Raw genomic sequence first — 22,222 nt, forward strand, 5'->3', positions numbered from 1 at the left:
AACATCATTTTGAATTAAAGATGTAATAAGATTCTTCTTGTCATGTGATTTTATGAACGCTATGAGAAATTTTAGTTCTCAAATTTAATTGGTGTGTTTTAAATGGATTTAGTCTTAATTGGATAAATGTGGATTTATATATCCAAGTGGGCATTTTAAATTGAGACTTAGCTAATCTTTTATGATATACACCTAGACATTAATTTTAGGATAATGATGGATTAATTCTATCTAAGTAAATCCTAATAGTATTAAAAGGTGATTCTAATAATCAAGATACGTTATTTTAACTAATAATGTATGATTGTTTAAGATTGGACTTAATGTCTAGATAATCTTGTTTATGTGAAGATGGAATTTTAATTCTATCTATTTATTTTAGATGCTTAATTAAATAATCAAGTTTCGTCATTATGTTTATGTGAACCTTATATAAATATGTTTACATGTTTTATTGATGAATGATGGATATTTAATTTGAGTTATGATTTTATTTGTTAAAATCTAGTTTAACTCGTGCATCGCCTATGTACTTATTGTCTTGCATGCATAGCTAGTACATGTTTAATTATTCTTTGAATGTGGATACCTGCCTTATCTGCTTAAGTGATAATTAAACTATTAAAACCACCAACAAGAAAATATGAAGCGATAATTACAACACGTTTGTATATGGCCTCCATAAAATTGGTCTTAGTGCGAAGTAGTGACCGGCCTGTCTTTACGGGAGGAACATTACCAGTTCGTAAGTTTTGACTTCTCTAGATAAAGGTTACTAAAATCGTAAAATTAGTTTTTCAGTAATATCGCGACTGGTCTTTACCGGAGCAATATTGCTGCGAAATTATAAGGATTGTATTTTAATAATGCTTAGAGGGAGCTATAGGAGGAGGTGCTTGTCCGGTTCGACCTTTCTTTAGAGGAGTTCACGCACAAGTAAAGAATCCTTAGTGCTTAATTTTATGGTTATACGCTTTAGCATTGTTAGTCAGCCATGCCATTCTTATGGTCTCTGGACTATCTGTCGACATTGTGGCCAGTAAAAATAGTGAATTTCTTGCATGAATAAGACTCGGCTTCCTCGTAGAAGAACGTTTGTGCTTGATTTTTGTGGATGTAAAATTGATGAATTGTTTTGTGGTTATTTGCAATTCCTTGAAATTTTACATGTTTATATTGTTGGTATTTATTCTCAGTTTGAACGAAAGATGTTTACTACTTGGGAAGTTTATAGTGCGATCCTTAAATCGAGGGAATGCGATTCTGATTCTTATTTGGATTGGAAAAGGAGACTTGACATTGATCAGTTGGCTAGTGATTTGAGGTTGGTCCTCACTAAGGATCGCCCCTCTGCTTATTACATATCAAACAAGGAAAAGGATGCTTGTGATCGATGGGATACCGCGAGCGGTCATGTCAAGAAGTTTTTGTTGGCCTCGGTCGGCAATGCTCTTGGCAAGGTTGACAAGCCCGACAGGTCATTGATTGAAGAACCTAAATGGTTTGATGAAATGTCCACCAAGTGTCTCATGAGATCGGTGGTGAACATTTTGAGGAGAACGGTCTTGAAGGAGAACCAAAACATTAACGACTATGTCGTGGAAATGGTTGATGGTTTTGATAGGCTCGAGGAGTTGGGTGGGAAAATAGGCCCAGAAACCCAACAACTCATGATTCTCGATGGACTTCCAAAGAGCTATGAGAAAGTAAAGAAAGAGATAATGGACAAGCTTTGGCCAACATCTCTTCTAGTACTCTCTAGCAAGCTCATTGAGGCACAAGTCCAGATAAGGAAGATGGAGGGTGGGATGGTCAATAACTCCACTGACCTAAGACGCAAGTCTGACATGGCAGAGAGTTCGAGCCAACCCAATGTGATTAGGAGGAAGACATGATCTTGATCTAGCTATGACATTTATGTTTTGAACAATGAAAGTCTTATTTTGCTTTATTTACATTGTTGAATTTTAAGATTTTTTGATATTGGATTATTGATATGGAATTTTATTCCTAGTTTATCAATTGTGTTTTTGGATTATCGATGTCATTTTATAATGCTTGCATTATTAGATAAATGAAATTTTGATTATCCAATTATTTATGACATCAAATGTAACATGGTTAATATCAAAATGTTTACTTGTAATTAAATTTGATTCAATTATTATGAAGTTTTCTTCTAGAAATATTGATTATTAAGTTTCTTTAATCCTTAAGTCTTTTGAACCATTATTTTGTTGATGAGTCAATAGAACATTAATGTTCGACATGGATTCAATACAAAATAAAATAATATTATGATCGCGTTTGTTCAAATAAAGGTGTGAGAAAAATAATCACAATAATTGATTACAAGACAAGTAAATTAAATTCAACTAGAAACAAGATAAGTATTTATTATAAATACTAGAAATTCTTGTGTAGTAAATATAGTATGCACATTAAATTTATTTTAATGTTCCAAGCCTAGAGTTGACTATTTGACTACTTATTGTTTTATTTATTTTGTTGTGAAAGTGATAATTAAAATAGTGGGAGCTTTTCTTAAATGAATGATTAAATTCTAAGTGTTTAATAAGAGCTTCATAGCTCATTTTATTAAACTAGGATGAATTTAACTCCAAGCACTATTTAAATTGTTTTAATAGCCTTAAAGAATATTGAGACTAGTATTTTTCTACTTTTAAAAGTGGGAGCTAAATTTTGTCTCATAGAATATTCATAAATGGAATTAAGGTAATGTTTGATAGAGTCAAAAGGGTTCACACCCTAGAATGAAAGAAGTGATGAATTGCACACTTTCTAAGACTCTAATAACATTAAAAGACGTTTCCAAGTTAGCTATTAAAATTAGAATTGCTTTTGGATTTCCAAAGAAAGTATTTCTAAAGATCACAACAAATGGTTAAATAAATGAACTCTTGGAATTTATGACTATAAAACAAAGAATGCAATCATTCGGTTTTATTTTGTTATTGTGATGAGGTAATTATGTTCATACATAAATTTACATCACAAATTATATAGCAAGGATAATACTAAGATTGGTATTATATAACTAAAGTTTTGGGAATCATATTCGACATGATTAAAACTTTATATATTTGCTATAAGTATTCTACTTTAATTAGTAGAAATTCAGAGGGATCAAAATAGTGGATTTTGATAGAGGAAAATGTATAAGTGCACTTGAGAAAGGCACATAAAATTATTCCACTGGATCAAAGGGCCTAGAAATATTTTGATCAAATTATCGTGCTCCTTAGCAAGAATTAAGGTTATAAATTACAAGTATATTTTCGTTTTATGTACTCTAGAAAACTATGTTGGTAGATTCTTTTAAAGAATTATAGTTTTGAGTACATAGTGGCCAAAGCCTGCTTTGAGTATAAGTGGGAGAAAATGTGTGTGAATGTGTAGCACAAGGCCAATAAAGCGGTTGGTATACTCGAAAGCATCCTTTGAGTATAAGTGGGAGATTGTTGGGGTTTGTATACTAAAAGATGCTTCGAGCGTACATGCCTTTGTACAGTCAGCTTGTGCATGTATACGAGAAACGCCACATCCACTTGTTTACCTATTTATGAGAATAAATAATATAATATAAATGGTTTATTATTGAAATATGATAAACAAGTCTAAGGCTTTCTACTAAGAAGGTCAAGTAGGGAAATTCGATAAATCTCCTCATGAGTTTTCCAGTAGGGGACTTGGCCAGATCTAGTAAGAAGAAAAACGTATTCACAACCTAGATAGGCTTTGGCTACCTATTGGAATGGTTGCGGTGTTTGTGATAATTCTCTCTTACCTAAGATGAGATTAGTAACACCGGCGTGGTAAAGCACTGAAAGGATCTAATCCGAAATGTATTCTTTATTGCTATCTACTGAAAGAATATATTTCAGAAAGTTTAGTATTTTCTAGTCTATGATATTAATATCAATATTGTTTATTCAATCAAACGCCACTTTGACTTATCAATATTTGAGAGTTTGTACGTAACTCAAGTTCATGATATCTTGGGTGGTAGTAATTGAATAAGATGAATGTATTGGAATATTATTTCATAGAATTCGCGTGCCCAGTGTGGTATGATTAAATCCCTAAGGGGTGATCCCCAAGAGGTGTTTGAAAAAGGAATTTATTATTCAGAAAACTGCGCAGTTGGAATTTATTGCACGAATAATAAATAAAGTTTCAAACTAGAAAAACTCTTTGGAGAATTAATTTAATTCTAGTCACATAGCAGACAAAAGAATTAAATTGACGGATCAAGATAATCTTAAACGCGGGAAATATTATAAAATAAAATAGACCCAAGTTATTTGTAATTTGGTGATTTAAGTGGGAGTGCAATATTATTCTTTAGTGGAATAAAATAATATTCCATTGATAATATATTAAATCATGGGTCATTTGATTTAATTAGTAATTTATCCAATGGGTGAGCCCAACACTTAAGTCATTCCATGGATCCCCAACCTAGCCCAACAAGTCCATTATAAATAGTGATGAGATGTGGAAACCCTAACACACCATTATTCATAACACTACTCCCCTAAACCCTAGTAGCCGTCGCCGGCTCTCTCTCTCTCCCCTTGCCTCGATTTTCGTGCCTTGGCACGTGGGAGAATTAGGGTTTTATTTTGTTCTTGTTCTATCCTAATTCATAGGATTAGATCAACACAATATTGAGTTTGTGATTGGGTTTCCCTAGATCTCTTCAAGACTATTATTGATTGTTCAAGATCCGCCCACACGGATGAATAACCAAGGACTAGGGAATAGGTTGGAAGATTCACGGTCGATAAACCAAGGATCTCCGGGTGGTGCAGCTAGCAACTTCGATCCTATGATGGATCAAAATGAGGTAACAATCGAATCAACATCAAATTGCATGATTATGTGTTTATTTGATGTTATATCTATAGATCTATGTAAATTGCATGAAATTGGAGTCGAAAGCATAATCACCTAAATAGATCCGTTCTAGGACCTGTTTAGTTTCCGTGTCTTCCGCTGCGGTAGTCCCAACACTTAGGTGTGGTTACGAATCTACCCAAGTGCATCACCATTTACTTTGACAATTCTGGTGCTGTGGAAAATTCGAAGGAACTAAGAGCTCACAAAGCGAGCAAACACATTGAGAAGAAGTATCATATCATCAGAGATATAGTGCATAGAGGAGACGTACCAGTGGTCAAGATTGCGTCAGAGAACAACCTGGCAGATCCTTTTACTAAGGCATTGGCGGTCAAACCTTTCGCGCGCCATGTAGAAGGAATGGGAGTTTGACGCGCTCGAGACCTCAACTCGCTTTCAGTATAAGTGGGAGAATTAGACGTAGTGCGCATTTTATTTTGTATACTCGAAAGATGTTTTGCGTATAAGTGGGAGATTGTTAGAGTTTGTATACTAGAAATCACCTTTCGAGTGATTGAATACTATTAAAACTCTTATTTTATTTTCCAAAGGAATAAACAGATTATTTTTGTCATAATGTTGTTATGTTTTACATTTAATAGATGTTTATTACATGTTTAAATGTATAAGTAACTTAACAAAGTCTAAGTCTTTGTTTTAGTAGACCGGTTGTGGGCGTCGTTCACTTTAAGGTAACACGGTTAGTTCTAAACAAATAATTTCACAACCTAGATAGGCTTAGACTACCTATCGTGAAAGGTTGCAATGTCAGTCCGATTATTTCTAAGCCTTACTGAAATAAGATGACATTGGTGTGGTATAGCACTGAATGGATCTAACAGCGAGACAGTCTTTATGCTATCTACTGAAAGACGAGGTCTTGTAAATTGTTATTTCTTAATCAATGTACGTTAGCATTGAGCATACGGTATTGATTATGCACTACTTTGACTTACCAAATGGTGCGGGTTATTCGCAACCCAATAAGCCTGGTATATTGGGTAGTGGTGATTAATATCTAGCAGTGATAGGATTGCTATTATGTTGAATCGTACGCGAGGTGAGTCTCGTTTGATAACATCCTCAAGAGAAGCTTGAAATAAGGTTTTATTATTCGGAACCTAGCTAGTTGGAGTTTAATTACTCTATGAATAATAAATAAGATTTTCTTGTTGAGTCCTCTCTTGGAATAAATAAGATATTAATTAATTAAGTCCATAGCAGACAATAATTAATTAATGGATGTTTCTATCTTAAGCGCGGGAAATAAATATCAAATAATGGAAACCGAAGTAATTATAGTTTCGGATTTGGATGGGGAGTGCAATATTACTTCTGTAGTGGCTGCTCATAATATTCCAATTATAAGCTTATATTAAATTGGGTTTAATTTAATTAGAAAAAAGCTAATTAGAGGAGCCCATATCCAAAGCCTTCCATAGACTTATTATAAATAGGAGAATAAAGGAGACAGAAAATGCACTTGATTTTTACTCAAAATTTTCGCCCCCTCTCTTTCTAGGAGTGGTCGAATTTTCTTCTCCTCCGTGGGAAAGGATTTCTGTCTTCTTTATTTAAGTCCTAGTACACTGGTGAGATCAGCCCACCCTAATATCAGTTTACAGTACGGGAACCAGACAGAAGATCCGTGGTTTTGTACTAAAGATCTTCACATGGAGAAGGCGCTAGCCATCTTCGATTCTTTGGAGAATCTTCAAGGTATAATTGTTAAACCGTAGAAAAGCATGTTTTAGGTTTCAATTAATTTAAAGCATGTTTTATTTAAGTTTTGAGCATGATACATGTGATAATTACGCGAATAGAATTTGTCTAAATAATCCGCTAAATAGATCGAAATTATTATGTAATTGATTTATATGAGCGCTTCCGCTGCCAACCCCTTCAGTCCTTGGTCTAGTGTAGTCACTGTTGTGACCTGAGCCATATCTTTACTGTTATGTCTTAGTTGTTGTTACTTAGATCCGAAAGGGTCTTGTGTTGGTTTACTGATTTGTCTATCTTAATGTGCATGTTCTAACCAAGCAAGGACTTGGATTCCAGATTGGTCAAGAATCTAGAAAGAGTTAGGGTTCCAATTAGGGTTATAATCTGTAATAGTTAGACATCTCCGTGGTGTAGATTACTTGTAATCTTGATCTATTTGTTGTAATTGGCTTGTAACTTCTGAGTTTAGCCATCTCAGAGCTCAATCAATAAAAGAGGTCCCGGTAATTAGTGAATCCCGAGTGATCTGATCCCTACAGTGGTATCAGAGCCACAGGGGGATCACTTGGGCACGCCGGGTCGCAAATTAAATGGAGGTGGGCTCGTCAGAGTAAGGCTCGGCCTCCGGGACAGGCTGTGAGGTAAGACGGATTCTCCTTAACGAAGGGTTTCCGCTCTGGTAAACTGGCTTGATCCCTAAAACTTTTACTGCTTTCTAGTTTTAGGTGTGGGCAGTTGTTTCTAGTAGTTGCCACTGGCCATGGCTATAGGACTTCTGTGCTCTTATATGTTGCATGATTCTTGGTGCTCTTTACAGCTTTCTTGCTTCCGTTGCTGCTTTCTGAGTGTTTCTTTAATCTCAAAGTGTGTATCTCAAAGCTTGACACTGTGTTCTTGACTGAATTACCTATCCACCATGTGTCTTAACCGCCTTGAGTGACCCCCTGCGCCCCCATACATTGGGTGATTGTGAACAGGGAAATCCTCTTATCGGGGTACACGTGACAGATAGGGAGGAACTCCTTCTGGACTTGATTCTTGAGTCTGGGATCACTTTGAGGTGTCTCATGTGCGTGTGTGCCTTTGTTGTAAGTGTGCATCTGTGTTTCTTGCATGAGAAATCCATGCATATCTGTTCTAAGTGGTCTCCTTGACTGTTGTGTTTAAGACCACTCTATGTGATAGCAGGGCTGCTTGTTGTGCTCTCTGGGTTGCTGGTACTTTTGTGTGTGTTAAAATCTTTCTCATAATGTCCCAGCCAGTTGGCATTATCCCCTTCAATGGGAAAAATGATTTTGTGATTTGGAAATAGAAAATGAAGTGTTTTTAATTCAGCAAAAGGTTTTCAAATCTGTTGAGGGTAAAGTCCCTGATACTGAGTCTGCAGATAAGGCTGCAGAAATGAATGAATTAGCTAGGTCTACTATAATACTCAACCTCTCTGATTCTGTGATTAGAAAGGTTGGTTCCATTGAGTTTGCCTCTGAGCTATGGGAAAAGCTAGATACTTTGTATACTGAAACCTCAATGTCATCAAGAATGTATTTGCTGGAAAAGCTCTTTAAATTTAAACTTGATCTTTCAAAGGACATTGAGGATAACATTGATGTTTTTCAAAAACTTGTTCAAAATATTGAAAGGTCTAGTGACAAAACTATTGATGAGTACACTAGCATTGCCATGATGAATGGTATCCCTGATTCTTACAATGATGTTAAAGCTGCTATTAGGTATGGCAGTGATTTGATCATTAGTTCTTTAAAATCCACAGAAATTGAGCTTAAGGAAAATCGGGCTTTTAAATCTGCTCAGTCAAAGGATTTAAATGTTAGGGGCAGATCTAAAAATAGAGGGGGTAATGAGGACAGTCGCTCTAATGGCAATGGTAAAAAGAAGGGCAAGAGTAGGTCCAAGTCAAAGAGCAGGAATCTTAAGGCTAATAGAAAATGTTTTAACTGTGGTGAGGTTGGCCACTATAAAAAGGAGTGTCCTAATCCTAAAAAGCATAAAAATAATAATCAACTGGATTCCATGGCTAACTTGGCTAAGAATGGTGATTCTGAAGGTGTTTGCTTCATGACTCATGATATTCTTTTTGTTAACTCTACTCTTGGTTGTTCTTTTTCCATTAATGACTGGCTAATTAATTCTGGATGCACCTATCATATCTCTCCTTTCAAAAATGTGTTTTCTGATTTCAAACCTGTGGAAATTACCTTTGTTTCTATGGCAAACGACAAAAAGTGTCAGATTCTTGGCATTGGGAATATGTGTTTGAAATTCAGTAATGGCTATGTGCTTAATTTGAAGAATGTGAGATATGTGCCTGATTTGTATTACAACCTGCTTCCTCGTACCTGTTTAGAGCAAGATGGTCTTGAGGGTAAGTGAGGGCAGGGTGTTATGAAAATCTGTAAGGGTGCTATGTGTTTGTTTAAAGCTGAGAAAAAGTGTAATCTCTATGTGTGTTCTGCTCAATCTGTGGCCTGTGTGAGTAATCTTGCTAATGTGGTTAGGTTTGACAAAGCCATGTTGTGGCATAATAAACTTGGTCATATGAGTGAAAAGGGTCTCAATATTTTGAAGAAAAATGAGTTGTTGTCTGAAAATGATTTTCAAAATAGCCTTTCCTTTTGTGACAAACCACACAGAGTTACCTTCCCTACACCTATGACTAGGGGTGGATCGATACGATATATCGTATCGAAAACGTTGTATCGTGTATCGTATCGAAAATATCGATATGAAAGAATTTCATATCGTTATCGTATCGAAAGTTTCGATATATCGAATTTCGATATATCGAACTTTCGATATAAAAAAATTTCATATCGTTATCGTATCGATATTTCGATATATCGTACCGAAATTCGATATATCGTTAAATATCGATATATATCGAAAATTTCGATATATATCGATATATATCGAAATTTTCGATATATATTGTATTTTCGATATAAAACGATATATCGCTATATAAGGAAATTCATATCGTTATCGTATCGAAAACTTACGATACGATATCGTATCGTATCGAAAATTACGATATATCGAAAATTCGATAATTTTTCGATATTTTTCAATACGATACGAGCGATATATCATTTTTTCGATATTTTTCCCCAGCCCTACCTATGACTGACAATGTCAGTCAGAATGTTATTGAGTACCTCCACATGGATGTGTGGGGTCCAGCCTCTGTTTCTTCTCATTCAAGATCTGTGTACTTTCTGTCTATAATTGATGATTTTTCCAGAAAAGTTTGGCGTTTTTTAATGAAACAGAAGTCTGAAGTCTTTGAAAAGTTTTTGACACGGAAAAATCTTGTTGAAAATCAAACTGGAAAAACCATTAAAGTGATTAGAACAGATAATGGTCTTGAGTTTTGTAATTCCCAGATGGATGCTTTGTGCTCCAAGTTTGGAATTAAAAAACACAAGACTACTCCTTATACCCCTCAGCAAAATGGAGTTGCTGAAAGGATGATTACTTGTAATCTTGATCTAATCTCTGTGGTGTAGATTACTTGTAATCTTGATCTATTTGTTGTAATTGGCTTGTAACTTCTGAGATTAGCTATCTCAGAGCTCAATCAATAAAAGAGGTCCCGGTAATTAGTTAATCCCGAGTGATCTGATCCCTACAAATAATAATGTGAGTCTCACCATCTACTGATACTAGTCTCACTATCTACTTTACCAATTGTATACTAATTCTCATGTCATTTTAATTGTCTATATTTTAATGAGATAGAGGGAGTATGCGAGGAAAATTTGGAATTCGAGAGAGTGCAAATATAAGAAAATTTTGAAAATTTTGCAAAATAAAAAATTAAAGTAGTATACTATATCTAGATAATTGAAGAGGCATTAGCGCCCCCACTTGGTGATAATTAAACTAGTGGCTCCGCATACTACCTCAAAAAAAATCAAAATACTAGGTATAGCTACTATGCTTTTAATATGAAAGCAATGTACAGTCAAAATTAATACAGTATATAACCACAAATTCGGTGGTCCATGAATAGTTTTGAACCAAATATGAATTGATTGCTATAATAACAAGAATTCAAACACGTTACTTTTCTGCTTAATGCCATAATATATTATTTTGCATGGCATAACAGTATCGTCCTATAGATAATACACACATATGTAGAGGTGGCCAAGATTGTATTACAGGAAAACATTTTTAAAAAAATCATTTCACTTAGAATCCTTATGGCGCGACGTTCAACTAGACTTGCTTTTTAGTATAAGTTGAAGAATATGCAATTATTTATTTATTTATAATCAAAAGCATATAATTCCAATAATGACATAAATAAATACTTTGATTAACATATATTTGATTGATTCTCGGCTTCACTAAGTTGAATTCCAACAAGAGCACAAAGTATATTTATTGGATGAAAAATATAGAGGTGGTACCGATGGATCAGCTCACCAATTTCTTAAGTCCATAGAGTTTATCTTTATTGAGTTTTTTATGTGAGAACTGTTAGCGGTAGAAAAATTAAATCTCCATTTATAGTAATTAATTATTTCCTTAAAAATTGAAATTTTATCTTGTAGCTTTTAGAAAATGATAATAGATTCAATATTTGATTAATCCCATATTCTGAGAGAATTATTGAAATAATGAAGTTTCTGAGACAACTTCAAAATATCACCTCAAAAGAAAAATCAAAATACGATAAGATTTAGCTCGTACGGACCAAATATATAACCTCAAATTATGTGGTCCGTGGATCCATTATGAACTGATTGCTATATGCACAGCTAGCAACAAGAATTCGAAACGTGCAACTTTTGTGATAAATGCAAAATTGTACTTACTATTGTTTACAATTGCATGGTCCTGTAGATAGATAGTTACACTACAAGCATAGCTATCAAAAACTATTCAAAACGTGTTACCTTTATATGGTGTCGGTTAATTATATATGTGCTACTAACTTTTTACATTACGGTGTTTGCCACTATATATGAGCCACACATGTCAAGATCGCAATTTATAAGGATAAAAAGCGTAATTAATCGCGACTAGGGGAGGATGAGAGAAGTGGAAAAGAAAAAAAAAGGAAAATTGTGGCATAACTGAATATGAACAGAAATAATTCTTATGATATAAATCAGAGTGTATGATACAAGAGAATATAAGCTCGACTTTTACATTGCAGCTGAAGGATCAAGAGAGAATGACATCGTGTATGAGGACACAACACATCCAAGTACTATTAATTCAAATGATCTTCTTCGTCTATGTTCAACACCGCATGTTGTCATCACTGCTCAATCCAATGGCCGACCTACATGGGGTTTTGGGGGTCCCATAGAACCCCCAATAGTTACAATATTAGTACATCTTTTATATTCATAGGTATAATATGCTAGGTTAGCTTAGGTGGTAAGTTCCCTTGCCTAGCATCTCCCCAACCCTAGTTCGAATCTCATTTCTCTTTTTACCATTTTCAATTGTTTTTATACTTATTTTTTTATGTTTTTTATATTTCTTATATTAATTATACACAAAAAATTGTCTTTTTACCATTTTCAATTGTTTTTTTACTTATTTTTTTGTTTTATAAATTTCTTATATTAATTATACACAAAAAATTCATATTTTATGTACTTCATTAATTAATCTATTCAAAATTAATCATTTCAAATTTACTTTTAGCTAGTATTTTTTGTGATGTTTTTTTTCTTATTTTCTACGACTATTACTAAAAAAATTTAATGTTATAAACCTCATTACTTAATTTATTTCAAAATTTATTCATAGTTAATATATATATATATATATATATATATATATATATATATAGTTTCTATATCATCTAATTAAATCTATCTCATTACTCATTTCAATCGCATCGTAATAATATCTCATCTTCCGGCTACGACGACATCAAATAATGCCTTACGATTGTTATCGGAGAATTGGACCCCCCAACTTTAAAATCATGCGTCCCCCACTGGCTCAACTTGCACATTTTAAAAACATATGCAGGGCTGAGTACTTGGTATACTCAGTGGACACGTGCTGAAATACGTTTTCATAAAAACTGGTTTTGTCAACCACTCCTGAGTGAACTCGGGGTTTTACTTAAAAGATCTGAGAACACTAAAAGCATTTTCTTAGTAAAAGTGATAGGCCTGTCCATTTTCCTAGAAGATATACCATATCTGAACTAACTCCTGGTGAACTGCGAATGTGGCCACATTCCACGATCATAATAACTGGCCAACTCAACAATTGGCTCACGGTTCCTGGTGTACACTAGTCTGTGTTGGGACGCTGCCCACTCTCAGACTCGAATTCGATTAAACTAATCTGGTCTAAATAAGGACATCGCTCTTGCTAGAAAAGCAGATAGGTAAAGCTCAAAATAAAATATGGCAAGACAAAATATACTATAAATGTAAATAACTGTAAGCATACTTCAAAGTTATTTTTTGAGTTTTAAAATAAAGCCCACCTCGTTCGCTTAAACTCATTAACTTGAATATTCCTCACTCCGCCCTTAACTTGCGGAAATAGCCTTTTTGAAAACAATCAACGTGATAATAAGAATCGAAAAAATCTTATACTTTAATTAGAATTCATGCCCCTATTTAATCATAATCCAAGAACATAATTAGAATTCCAACACTAAACCAAATCATATTGCAGCCCAAACTTCCTTAAAAATTAATTCAATCTGGTCAAACTGCTCTTCTCACTGTTTGACTTATTTTGGTCCAAAAATCAATTATTCCCGCCCAAATTCACTTCTCATTCCCACTAAATTAAATTAAACGCAGCCCATGTATTTAATTTGGCTCTTAACCCAAGCTTCTAATTAAACTGGCCCAGCTAAACAAATTCCCTAGGCCTAAGATTTTAATGTCCAAATGTTCAAGCATCCACTGATCCACCACATCCAAAACATATGTGAAGGAGGTCGTCCCGAAGCCAAGGGAATTTCTACGGCAGCCCGAAGGAGGACGCCCACTTCCCATCCGACTCCACCTACCTCCGCTTAATACAGTATAAATGCAAATTTGGTGGTCCATGGATAGTTTTTGAACCCCAATATGAATTGATTGCTATATGCACAACTGGCAATTAACAAGAATCCAAAACGTGTTACTTTATTACCACAAATTTGGTGGTCCATGGATAGTTTTTGAACCCCAATATGAATTGATTGCTATATGCACAACTGGCAATTAACAAGAATCCAAAACGTGTTACTTTTCTGCTTAATGCCATAATATATTGTTTTACAACTTACAAGGCATAACAGTATCGTCATGTAGATAATATATGTGTATATACGTAGAGGTGACGAAACTTGTATTAGTTGAAAACATTAAAAAAAAAATCATTTCACTAAGAATCCTTATGGCGCGACGTTAAACCATATGGTCGTGATGATTGTTAGATGCTTAAAGGACCTAGACTTGCTTTTTAGTATAAGTTGAAGAATATGCAATTATTTATTTATTTATAATCAAAAGCATATAATTCCAATAATGGCATAAATAAATACTTTGATGGGCACATATTACATTTATTCTCAGTTAAATTAAGTTGAATTCCTACAAAAGCACAAAGTATATTTATTGAAAGAAAAATACAAAGGTGACCAATAGATCAGCTCACCAATTTCTTAAATGAATAGAGTTTTTTCTGTATTGTGGTTTTTTATGTGAGAACTGTTAGCGGTAGAAAAAATAAATCTCGATTTATAGTAATTAATTATTCCATTAAAAATTGAAATTTTACCTTGTATGTTTTAGAAATGATAATAGATTCAATATTTGATTAATCTCATATTCCGAGAGAATTATTAAAACAATGAAGTTTCTGCGACAACTTCAAAATATTACCTCAAAAGAAATCAAAATACGATAAGTTTTACCTCGTACGGCCCAAATATATAACCTCAAATAATGTGGTCCATGGCTTCAATATGAACTGATTGCTTTATGCACAACTTGCAACAAGATTTCCAAACGTGCTACTTTTTGTGATAAATGCCATATTGTATTACTATCATAGTACAATTGTATGGATGGTCCTGTAGATAGATTGTTACATTACAAGCATAGCTATCAAAAACTATTCAAAACGTGTTACCTTTATATGGTGTCGGTTGATTATATATGTGCTACTAACTTTTACATAACGATGTTTGCCACTGTGTATGAGCCACACATTGGGCAGGGGCCATGATTTCCTAATAAGAGTTATGGGATCGGTCACTTAAATAGATTAAATCACCCCTCTTATGAGGTGAGAATTCCATTGATTAGATGTTATATCAAAATCTCCTTTAAATACCCAACACATCTAACTCCCAAAAGATTTAAAAATCGAAAGTCCTTCCATAAAACTTCAACTCCCAAGTTAATTATTTCATTTCCCAATTAATTTAATTAACCCTAAGAGCATCCACAATGGTGGTTTTTTGTCTTGGCGATCCCTCATCCGCCACTGGATGTCGACGGACGGGCGCGCGGATGATCACCACGGACGAACTTTCGGGCGAGGACGACCCGTCGCCCGTGCATCATCCGCCCATTGCAGGCCCACGGATGATAGGTCTGGAAGAAAAAAAATCAATTTTCAACTATATTTTAATTATAAAAAATGATTTTCATTAACAATCAATTTTTAAATTAAAATAAAAAACTATATTTTTACAGCGATCTATACTAAAAGACAGATCCATGAATTTAGTGAAAGATTATATTTTGTAGAATATGATTCATTCACACTAGATGTGCCAATGTTTCCTCTTTCATCCTCGCTTCTTTCATCCTCCTTAGTCACGATCAACTGGACTTTCCATGCTTATAAAACAAATATAACGGTATATTGTACTATTATTGCGGTATACCACTATACTGCAATAATGTATGGTAACGATATCGAAAATTCATCATATTAATTTTTAGTATACTACATATTGAAAATATAAACATAATTTTAAATATAACTTCCTCTGTCCGTGAATAGGAGTCCCGTTATTTTCATTTTAGTCTGTCCGCGATTAGGAGACTCGGTTCTTTTTTTAATACTCCATTATAAATGATAAAAAGGTCTCACATTCTACTAACTCATTCTACTCATGTTTCATTTAAAACTAATATAAACAAGTGAAACTCATATTCCACGAACTTTTTTTTATCCACTTTTTTTCGTGCGGCCAAAAAATGGGACTACTATAATAGTGAATGCAGGGAGAATTATATTACGACTCTTTAGTGCATGTATAGTGATGTTACACCTAGTCTTTATATTGGTATCATGGCATAATCGAATACTCATACATTAATATCACTAAATGCAGTCAGTAAAATGATTTACTTTAAATACAGTTAATAAAATGATTTAGGGTTGAAAATGTATAAGTTTTAAATAAAAGGAATTTGTATCATGCGTGGATGTGTATGATTTGGCCTTATGATAATGTGTAGTCTGACAGTAAAGATTTTGAATTTGATTGCACCATAAATAAACCTATAAAAATCATAACCTATAAAAAAATCTATACAAAAATTATGAGATAAATAACCAGTAGACTACTATAAATAAGCTAGTGAGGCCTCAAGCATCCATCACATCCAAAGCAAAACCCAAGTAATTAACCATGGCCAAGCTTTTCCAAACCCTAATTCCAGTGCTTTCCTCCATAGCCTTGCTCCTTGCCATCGCCAACACGGCACGGTCGCAGACGACCTCCTTCACCTATGATTTCTACGGCGGCCCGAAGCCAACTGACCTACTCTACCAAGGCGACGCCCACTTCCCATCCGACTCCACCTACCTCCGCTTGACCAACACCGACGACTCAGGCAATCCGTTAACGTACCGCGTTGGCCGAGCCGTGTATTCCAAGCCCATCCAATTTTGGGATGATGAAGGCCAGGTGGACTTTGAAACCACCGTAAAATTCATCATCAACCCCAAAAGCGGCGACACAAACCCCGCCGATGGCCTCACCTTCTTCATCCAGCCTGTCGGATCCCCAGTCGCAACCGCACGCGCTAGCTTTGGAATCTTTGACAATTCTGGTAAAAATCCGTCCGTCTTTGCCGTGGAATTCGACATCTACTACGGCAACCCTAATGATCCAAATTATCGTCATGTTGGGATTGACATTGAATCAAATGTTTCCAAAAACACAACCGACGTCGGCGACGCAATTTTGGGGCAGGAGGTGACTGCCCGCATCGACTACGAGGAAGCTACCAAAGTCATCAGCGTTCACGTGACGGCGGGCTCAAAAACTTATGAGGTGAGCTATGTGTACGACTTGAGCACCATTCTCCCTCAGCAGGTTGAGGTTGGAATCTCCGCCTCTACTGGATCACGCGCCGCCATTCACGACCTCATATCGTGGTATTTCACTTCCACTCTTGTGCATACCAAAGACAACGGCGACGCCAAAATTCGCCAGATTGTGTGAAGTATGCTATGTGAATAAGGACTAGCGATTGAGTTTTCTCTCGTTGAGTCCCTAATTACAATAAGATGATGGACTCATCCATTTGTGTGTGTATGTTATTCTGTATGTCATGTATGTATGTACCACGGGTTTTATGAAATTAATGTCAGTTTTTATTAATCTTGGTCGAACTTTTCACATAATTACTTCTTTGACTATACGATCATAGTATAAACTCCACCATTGCAATTTACACACTCCACTATGAATTCTAACACTAGTGTATTGTGTTGGAATTGTGTGCCAGGTCAAAGGGTGTTGACCAAGAATAAATTCAATGAGACAATTAATTTTGTGAATTAAACCATATAGCGTTAATCTATTTTCAGATTAGATGACTGTGATATATTCATTTTCTCAAATCCGATCCCGGTGAGAGAAATAATGGATTAAAGTTGGGCAAAACTACGATATAATTAAATGAGCTAAGAGAGAAGTCATGAGATTAATTAAGGGAGTTAATTATCCACATTGGAAGTGACAACCTTATTAAACTAATATTTAATAAAAAATAATTATTACATGTAATAATTATAGTCGACTAAGATGGATTGTAGAAACCACACCGGCGCACGCACGCACCGCCTAGATCCCATGCCCGAGTTCTTGGACTTGGACTTGGCAGTTGGTCTTTGGGCCCGTCAGTGTGACGCAGTAAAGCCAACGTGGCTGACACGTGATGAAGTCTATGTCGTGAGTGAACCTAGACACGACGTGTGTCCAGATACATCCGTCCAGGATTGAATGACACGTGATGAACTCTACATCAGATACGCTGACACGTGATGAAGTCTACGTCGTGAGCGAACCTAGACGCACAGCTTGTCCAGATACATTCGTTCAGGATTGGCTGACAAGTGATGAAATCTACGTCGTGAAAGAACCTAGACGCGCATCGTGTCCAGATACGTCCTTACAGGATCAGCCTCTCCAGCTCCTGAAAAGGTTTGTAATGTTCGGCGGTTATTCTCTTCTGTATTCCGTCTTTTGGGTTGTCGTACGCCCGGTTTAGTTCTCTTGTAATCCAGAAACTAGGGATGTCAATGTAGCCCGCAACCCGTGGGCCGGCTCGAATAGCCCGCCAAATTACAGGGTTAGTGTTGAACTTTTATAACCCGAAAAAATCACAGCCCGATTAGCCTCACCCGATTGACCTGCAACCCGAATAGGGTTGGCCCGGAACCCGGCGGACTGGCCCGATTGACAATCCCTACCAGAAACCAACACATGGATGATGGATGCATTGGAAGCTAGCCGCAAGCAATTTTTGTTGCGAGGAAAGTCGTTTGGCTCAGAAGTTTCCACACTAGAGAAAAACATAAAAATCATTTCAGTAAGAGCCCTTATGGCACGACGTTCAACTTTCATATGAACGTAATGAGAGTCAAATTCATGAATCATGAAAGACCTAGACATGGTTTTAGTATGAGTTTGAAGAATATGCAATTATTTAGAGTATTTATTTATAACTGAAAGCATATAATCAGAGCATATATTAATTTGAGTCTCAGTGTAATTCCAACAAAGACACAGAATGTATCTATTGGATGAGTTTAATTAAGGTGAACAATGGATCAGCTCGCCAATTTCTTAAGTCAATAAAGTGTATGTTTATCGGGAAGTGGCGGAGGGATCACCCAGGTTTTTTATGTGATAATTGTTGGCGGTAGAAACAATTACTCCTTCAATCTCATACTCCCTCCATCCCACTTGAGATGAAACATTTGGGAATTGGCACGAGATTTTATTTAGTGTTGTTTTGTGAATTAATGAACAGAGAGTAAAGTAAGAGAGATGAAAAATTAGAGATAGAGTTGTTTCCATTTTAGTAAACGTTTCATTTTTAATGGGACAACTAAAAAAGGAAAACGTTTCATTTTTAATGGGACAGAGAGAGTATTATTTAAGACATTTTTTTCAAAATAATAAGATTTAAGAAAATTATATTTATTGGATTAAATATAGATAAAATATAATAATCCCTCTGTTTCACCATAAGTGATGAATTTTTTTTGGGCACAGAAAAAGAAATGATATGTATTGAGTTAAATTAAAGTGGAATGAATAAAGTACAAGAGAGAAAAAAGTACGAGAGATAAAGAGAGAATAATGTAAGAAAGATGGAAAAACAGGTATAGATGAAATAAAGTAAGAGGGGGGAAATATTTTGTTTTTTGCTTAAAAAATTTAATCACTTATAGTGGGACAATCCAAAATGGAAAATTGATCACTTATGATTGAGCGAATAGAGTATGAGATAGAATAATTATAAAAAAAAAAGAAGAAATAATAAACTAAGCGAGAATAGATAGTGTCTTAAAAGAAAAATGATACAAATATGGGATAACCCAAAATAAAATACAAGTCCAATAACTTGAACAAAGAGAGTAAATCTCAATTTAATATTATTCTGGCTTTTATTCCATTAAAAAAATTAAAATACTATGTACTAGATGCTTTAGAAAATGATACTAATATATTCAATATCTGGTGTACATCATTTTATGAGATATTTATTAAAATAATGAAGTTTATGCGACAACTTTAAATTACCATGGAGCTAGAAATATAAATGAAGGGGGGGATAAAATTATATCTTTATCCCTAAAAATATGTACACTTTTTATTTTTTCATCCATAATATAAAATAAAAATATGGGCATTTCCAATTTAGGAAAGTTATTCCTAACTCATTACTCATATATATTGCTTTATTGAATAAACTTGAATAAACTAATTTATCAATTTTGGATTAATATTTGTGTACTCTATTATCAAGATTATCATTTTTACGGAGGTCGTACTAAATATGCAATATCCTATTTTTCACACAAGGACCACTTTTTAAGCGGAAAGACTACTAGAAAAATGTGCTATTATTACATTTAACTTGTGAAATTTATAAAAAGATGTCATCACAAACATGCACCATCCTGTTGCTGCATTTATTATAAAATTGCCATTTTCGTAAGTAACTCTTAAACACTAATCTTATTAAAAAAATGGACCTTAACGGCATTGGTGCTTTTACTTTATTTTAAACAAATAATAACACTCGTATAATTATTCGGCACAATAGAAATAAATTAGTAATGATAATACATAACGAATTATAAAATACTCCTTCCGTCCTTCAAAAGTACTCCAATAGTAGTGGAGTCATTTTGTTATTTTGTTAAGTTACACATGTATTGAATAAACTTGAATAAACTAATTTATCAGTTTTGAATTGATATTTGTATCGTCCACTACCATGATATTCTATTAATAGAGATAGTACTAAATTTGCAATATCCTATTTTTCACACAAGGGCCACTTTTTAGGCCATTCATATTCCTATCTCTTATTCATCTCTTAACCATCTCATCTGTTCACTATTCATGGCCTCACTGTACTTTTCACTTCATCTCTTAAATAAGAGACAACATCTGCATCCTTCCATCTTTTAACCATCTCATCCTTTAACTTTTCATTCAATTTCTTTTTTTTTTCATTTCCAACAAATTCAATTAATAAAAACACAATTCATTAAATAAAATAAAATTACAATCTATAATCTTAAAAAAATAAAAAAACACATAATTAAAATCCTAAAAAAATAAATTTGGGAGAAGAATAATGTTTTGAGATGAATAATATAGAGTGTTTGAGTGAGAATAGAGAGTTTTTTTATGGTGCATAATTTGTGGGAATGATTTGATATTTATAGAAGTGATTGGAGGCTTAAAAAAATAGGAAAAAAAAAGTTAAAATTTTGAAAAAAAGGGCTATAAATGGCTAGTACATTTTTGTGATTTTTGTGATTTTTTTTAATTTTTGAATTTTTACTGAATTTAAAAAAAAAAACATTTTCAACGCATATAAACGATGCCCACTCGCCGGCCCGAACGAACCGGAGCATGCCACGTCGCCAAGGCATATGGCGAGACAGCTCGCCAGCTTCCTCTTTCGGACGAGCTAAGAGACGAGATAGAGACGAGACAGGAGATGCATCGCTGTCTCGATTCCGTCTCGTTTTAGAGAGACGAGATCGAGACAGCGACGAGAAGCGCTGCGGATGCTCTTAAGCGGAAAGACTTCATTTACATGATGTGAGCTCAAGGCCAACAACTTTCATAAATTCAACGAAAAACACACTACTAGAAAAAATGTGCTATTGTTACATTTAACTTCTGAAACTTTATATAAATGTCATCACAAACATACACCATCCTGTTGCTGCATTTATTATAAAATCACCGTTTTCGTACGTAATTCTTAAAAACTAATCTTATTAAAAAATGGACATAAACTGCATTGGTGCGTTTACTTATAACTTTATTTTAAACAAATAATAACACTCATGTAATTATATGGAAAGTGAATTTATCAATATTATTTGAGTACAATAGAAATAAATTAGTAATGAATACATAAACGAATTATAAAATACTCCTTCCGTCGCTGAAAAGTATGAACTACGTATTTTCTTTTTAGCCCGTCTCTGAAAAATATGAATTTTTTTATTTTAGAAAGTTTTTTCTCTCTAAAGACGTGGGACTCATTCTCCATTAACAATACTTTAATTACTTTTTATTTCTATCTTTCTCTTACTTTTTCAGTTATGCATTAAAACTTGTGTTGAACCAAATGTCCATGTTCTTTGAGGTCTTACTTTTTCATTTATGCATTAAAACTTGTATTGAACCAAATGTCCATGTTCTTTGAGGACGGAGAGAGTATACACTTACTTTTTCAATTATGTGTGAATATATATCACCAATATTGACTGTTGGTCACATCATCCCTGCTTCGCCAATCTGCCGCTTCACCGAAATTAAAAATATGTCATCTTATTTGGACATATTAAAAAAGAAAGTGTCTCATTTTAGTTGATGTCAAAACCAATTTTACATGTAAAAGAAATCATATAGTGAGTATTTGGTACTTACTATTTAATTAAAATTTCCAAAGATACCATCTATGGTCCAAAAATCACATGTTTATCACATAGAGTTACTTTTATCGTGAAGTACACAGAGAAAAGATACCATTTTATTTTGCAAAAGTGATAGATCATGTACTAT

At 34.3% G+C, this 22,222-nt stretch overlaps 2 protein-coding genes across 2 annotated transcripts; both read left to right on the forward strand.

Moving 5' to 3' along the window:
* Nucleotides 1-1,208: 1,208 nt before the first annotated feature.
* LOC148928662 (uncharacterized) lies at nt 1,209-1,895 on the forward strand. The gene has a single exon (XM_089056746.1). It carries the CDS (start codon nt 1,209-1,211, stop codon nt 1,893-1,895), a length of 687 nt encoding a protein of 228 aa, XP_088912872.1.
* A 14,361-nt stretch (nt 1,896-16,256) lies between these two features.
* On the forward strand, nt 16,257-17,275 carry LOC125193726 (agglutinin-2-like). The gene has a single exon (XM_048091591.2). It carries the CDS (start codon nt 16,298-16,300, stop codon nt 17,114-17,116), a length of 819 nt encoding a protein of 272 aa, XP_047947548.1. The 5' UTR covers nt 16,257-16,297; the 3' UTR covers nt 17,117-17,275.
* The last annotated feature ends 4,947 nt before the right edge of the window (nt 17,276-22,222 follow it).

Source organism: Salvia hispanica, chromosome 4 (assembly GCF_029641045.1).
Source record: "Salvia hispanica isolate PSC_SH4W2 chromosome 4, Shi_PSC_v1, whole genome shotgun sequence".
NCBI lineage: Eukaryota > Viridiplantae > Streptophyta > Magnoliopsida > Lamiales > Lamiaceae > Salvia > Salvia hispanica.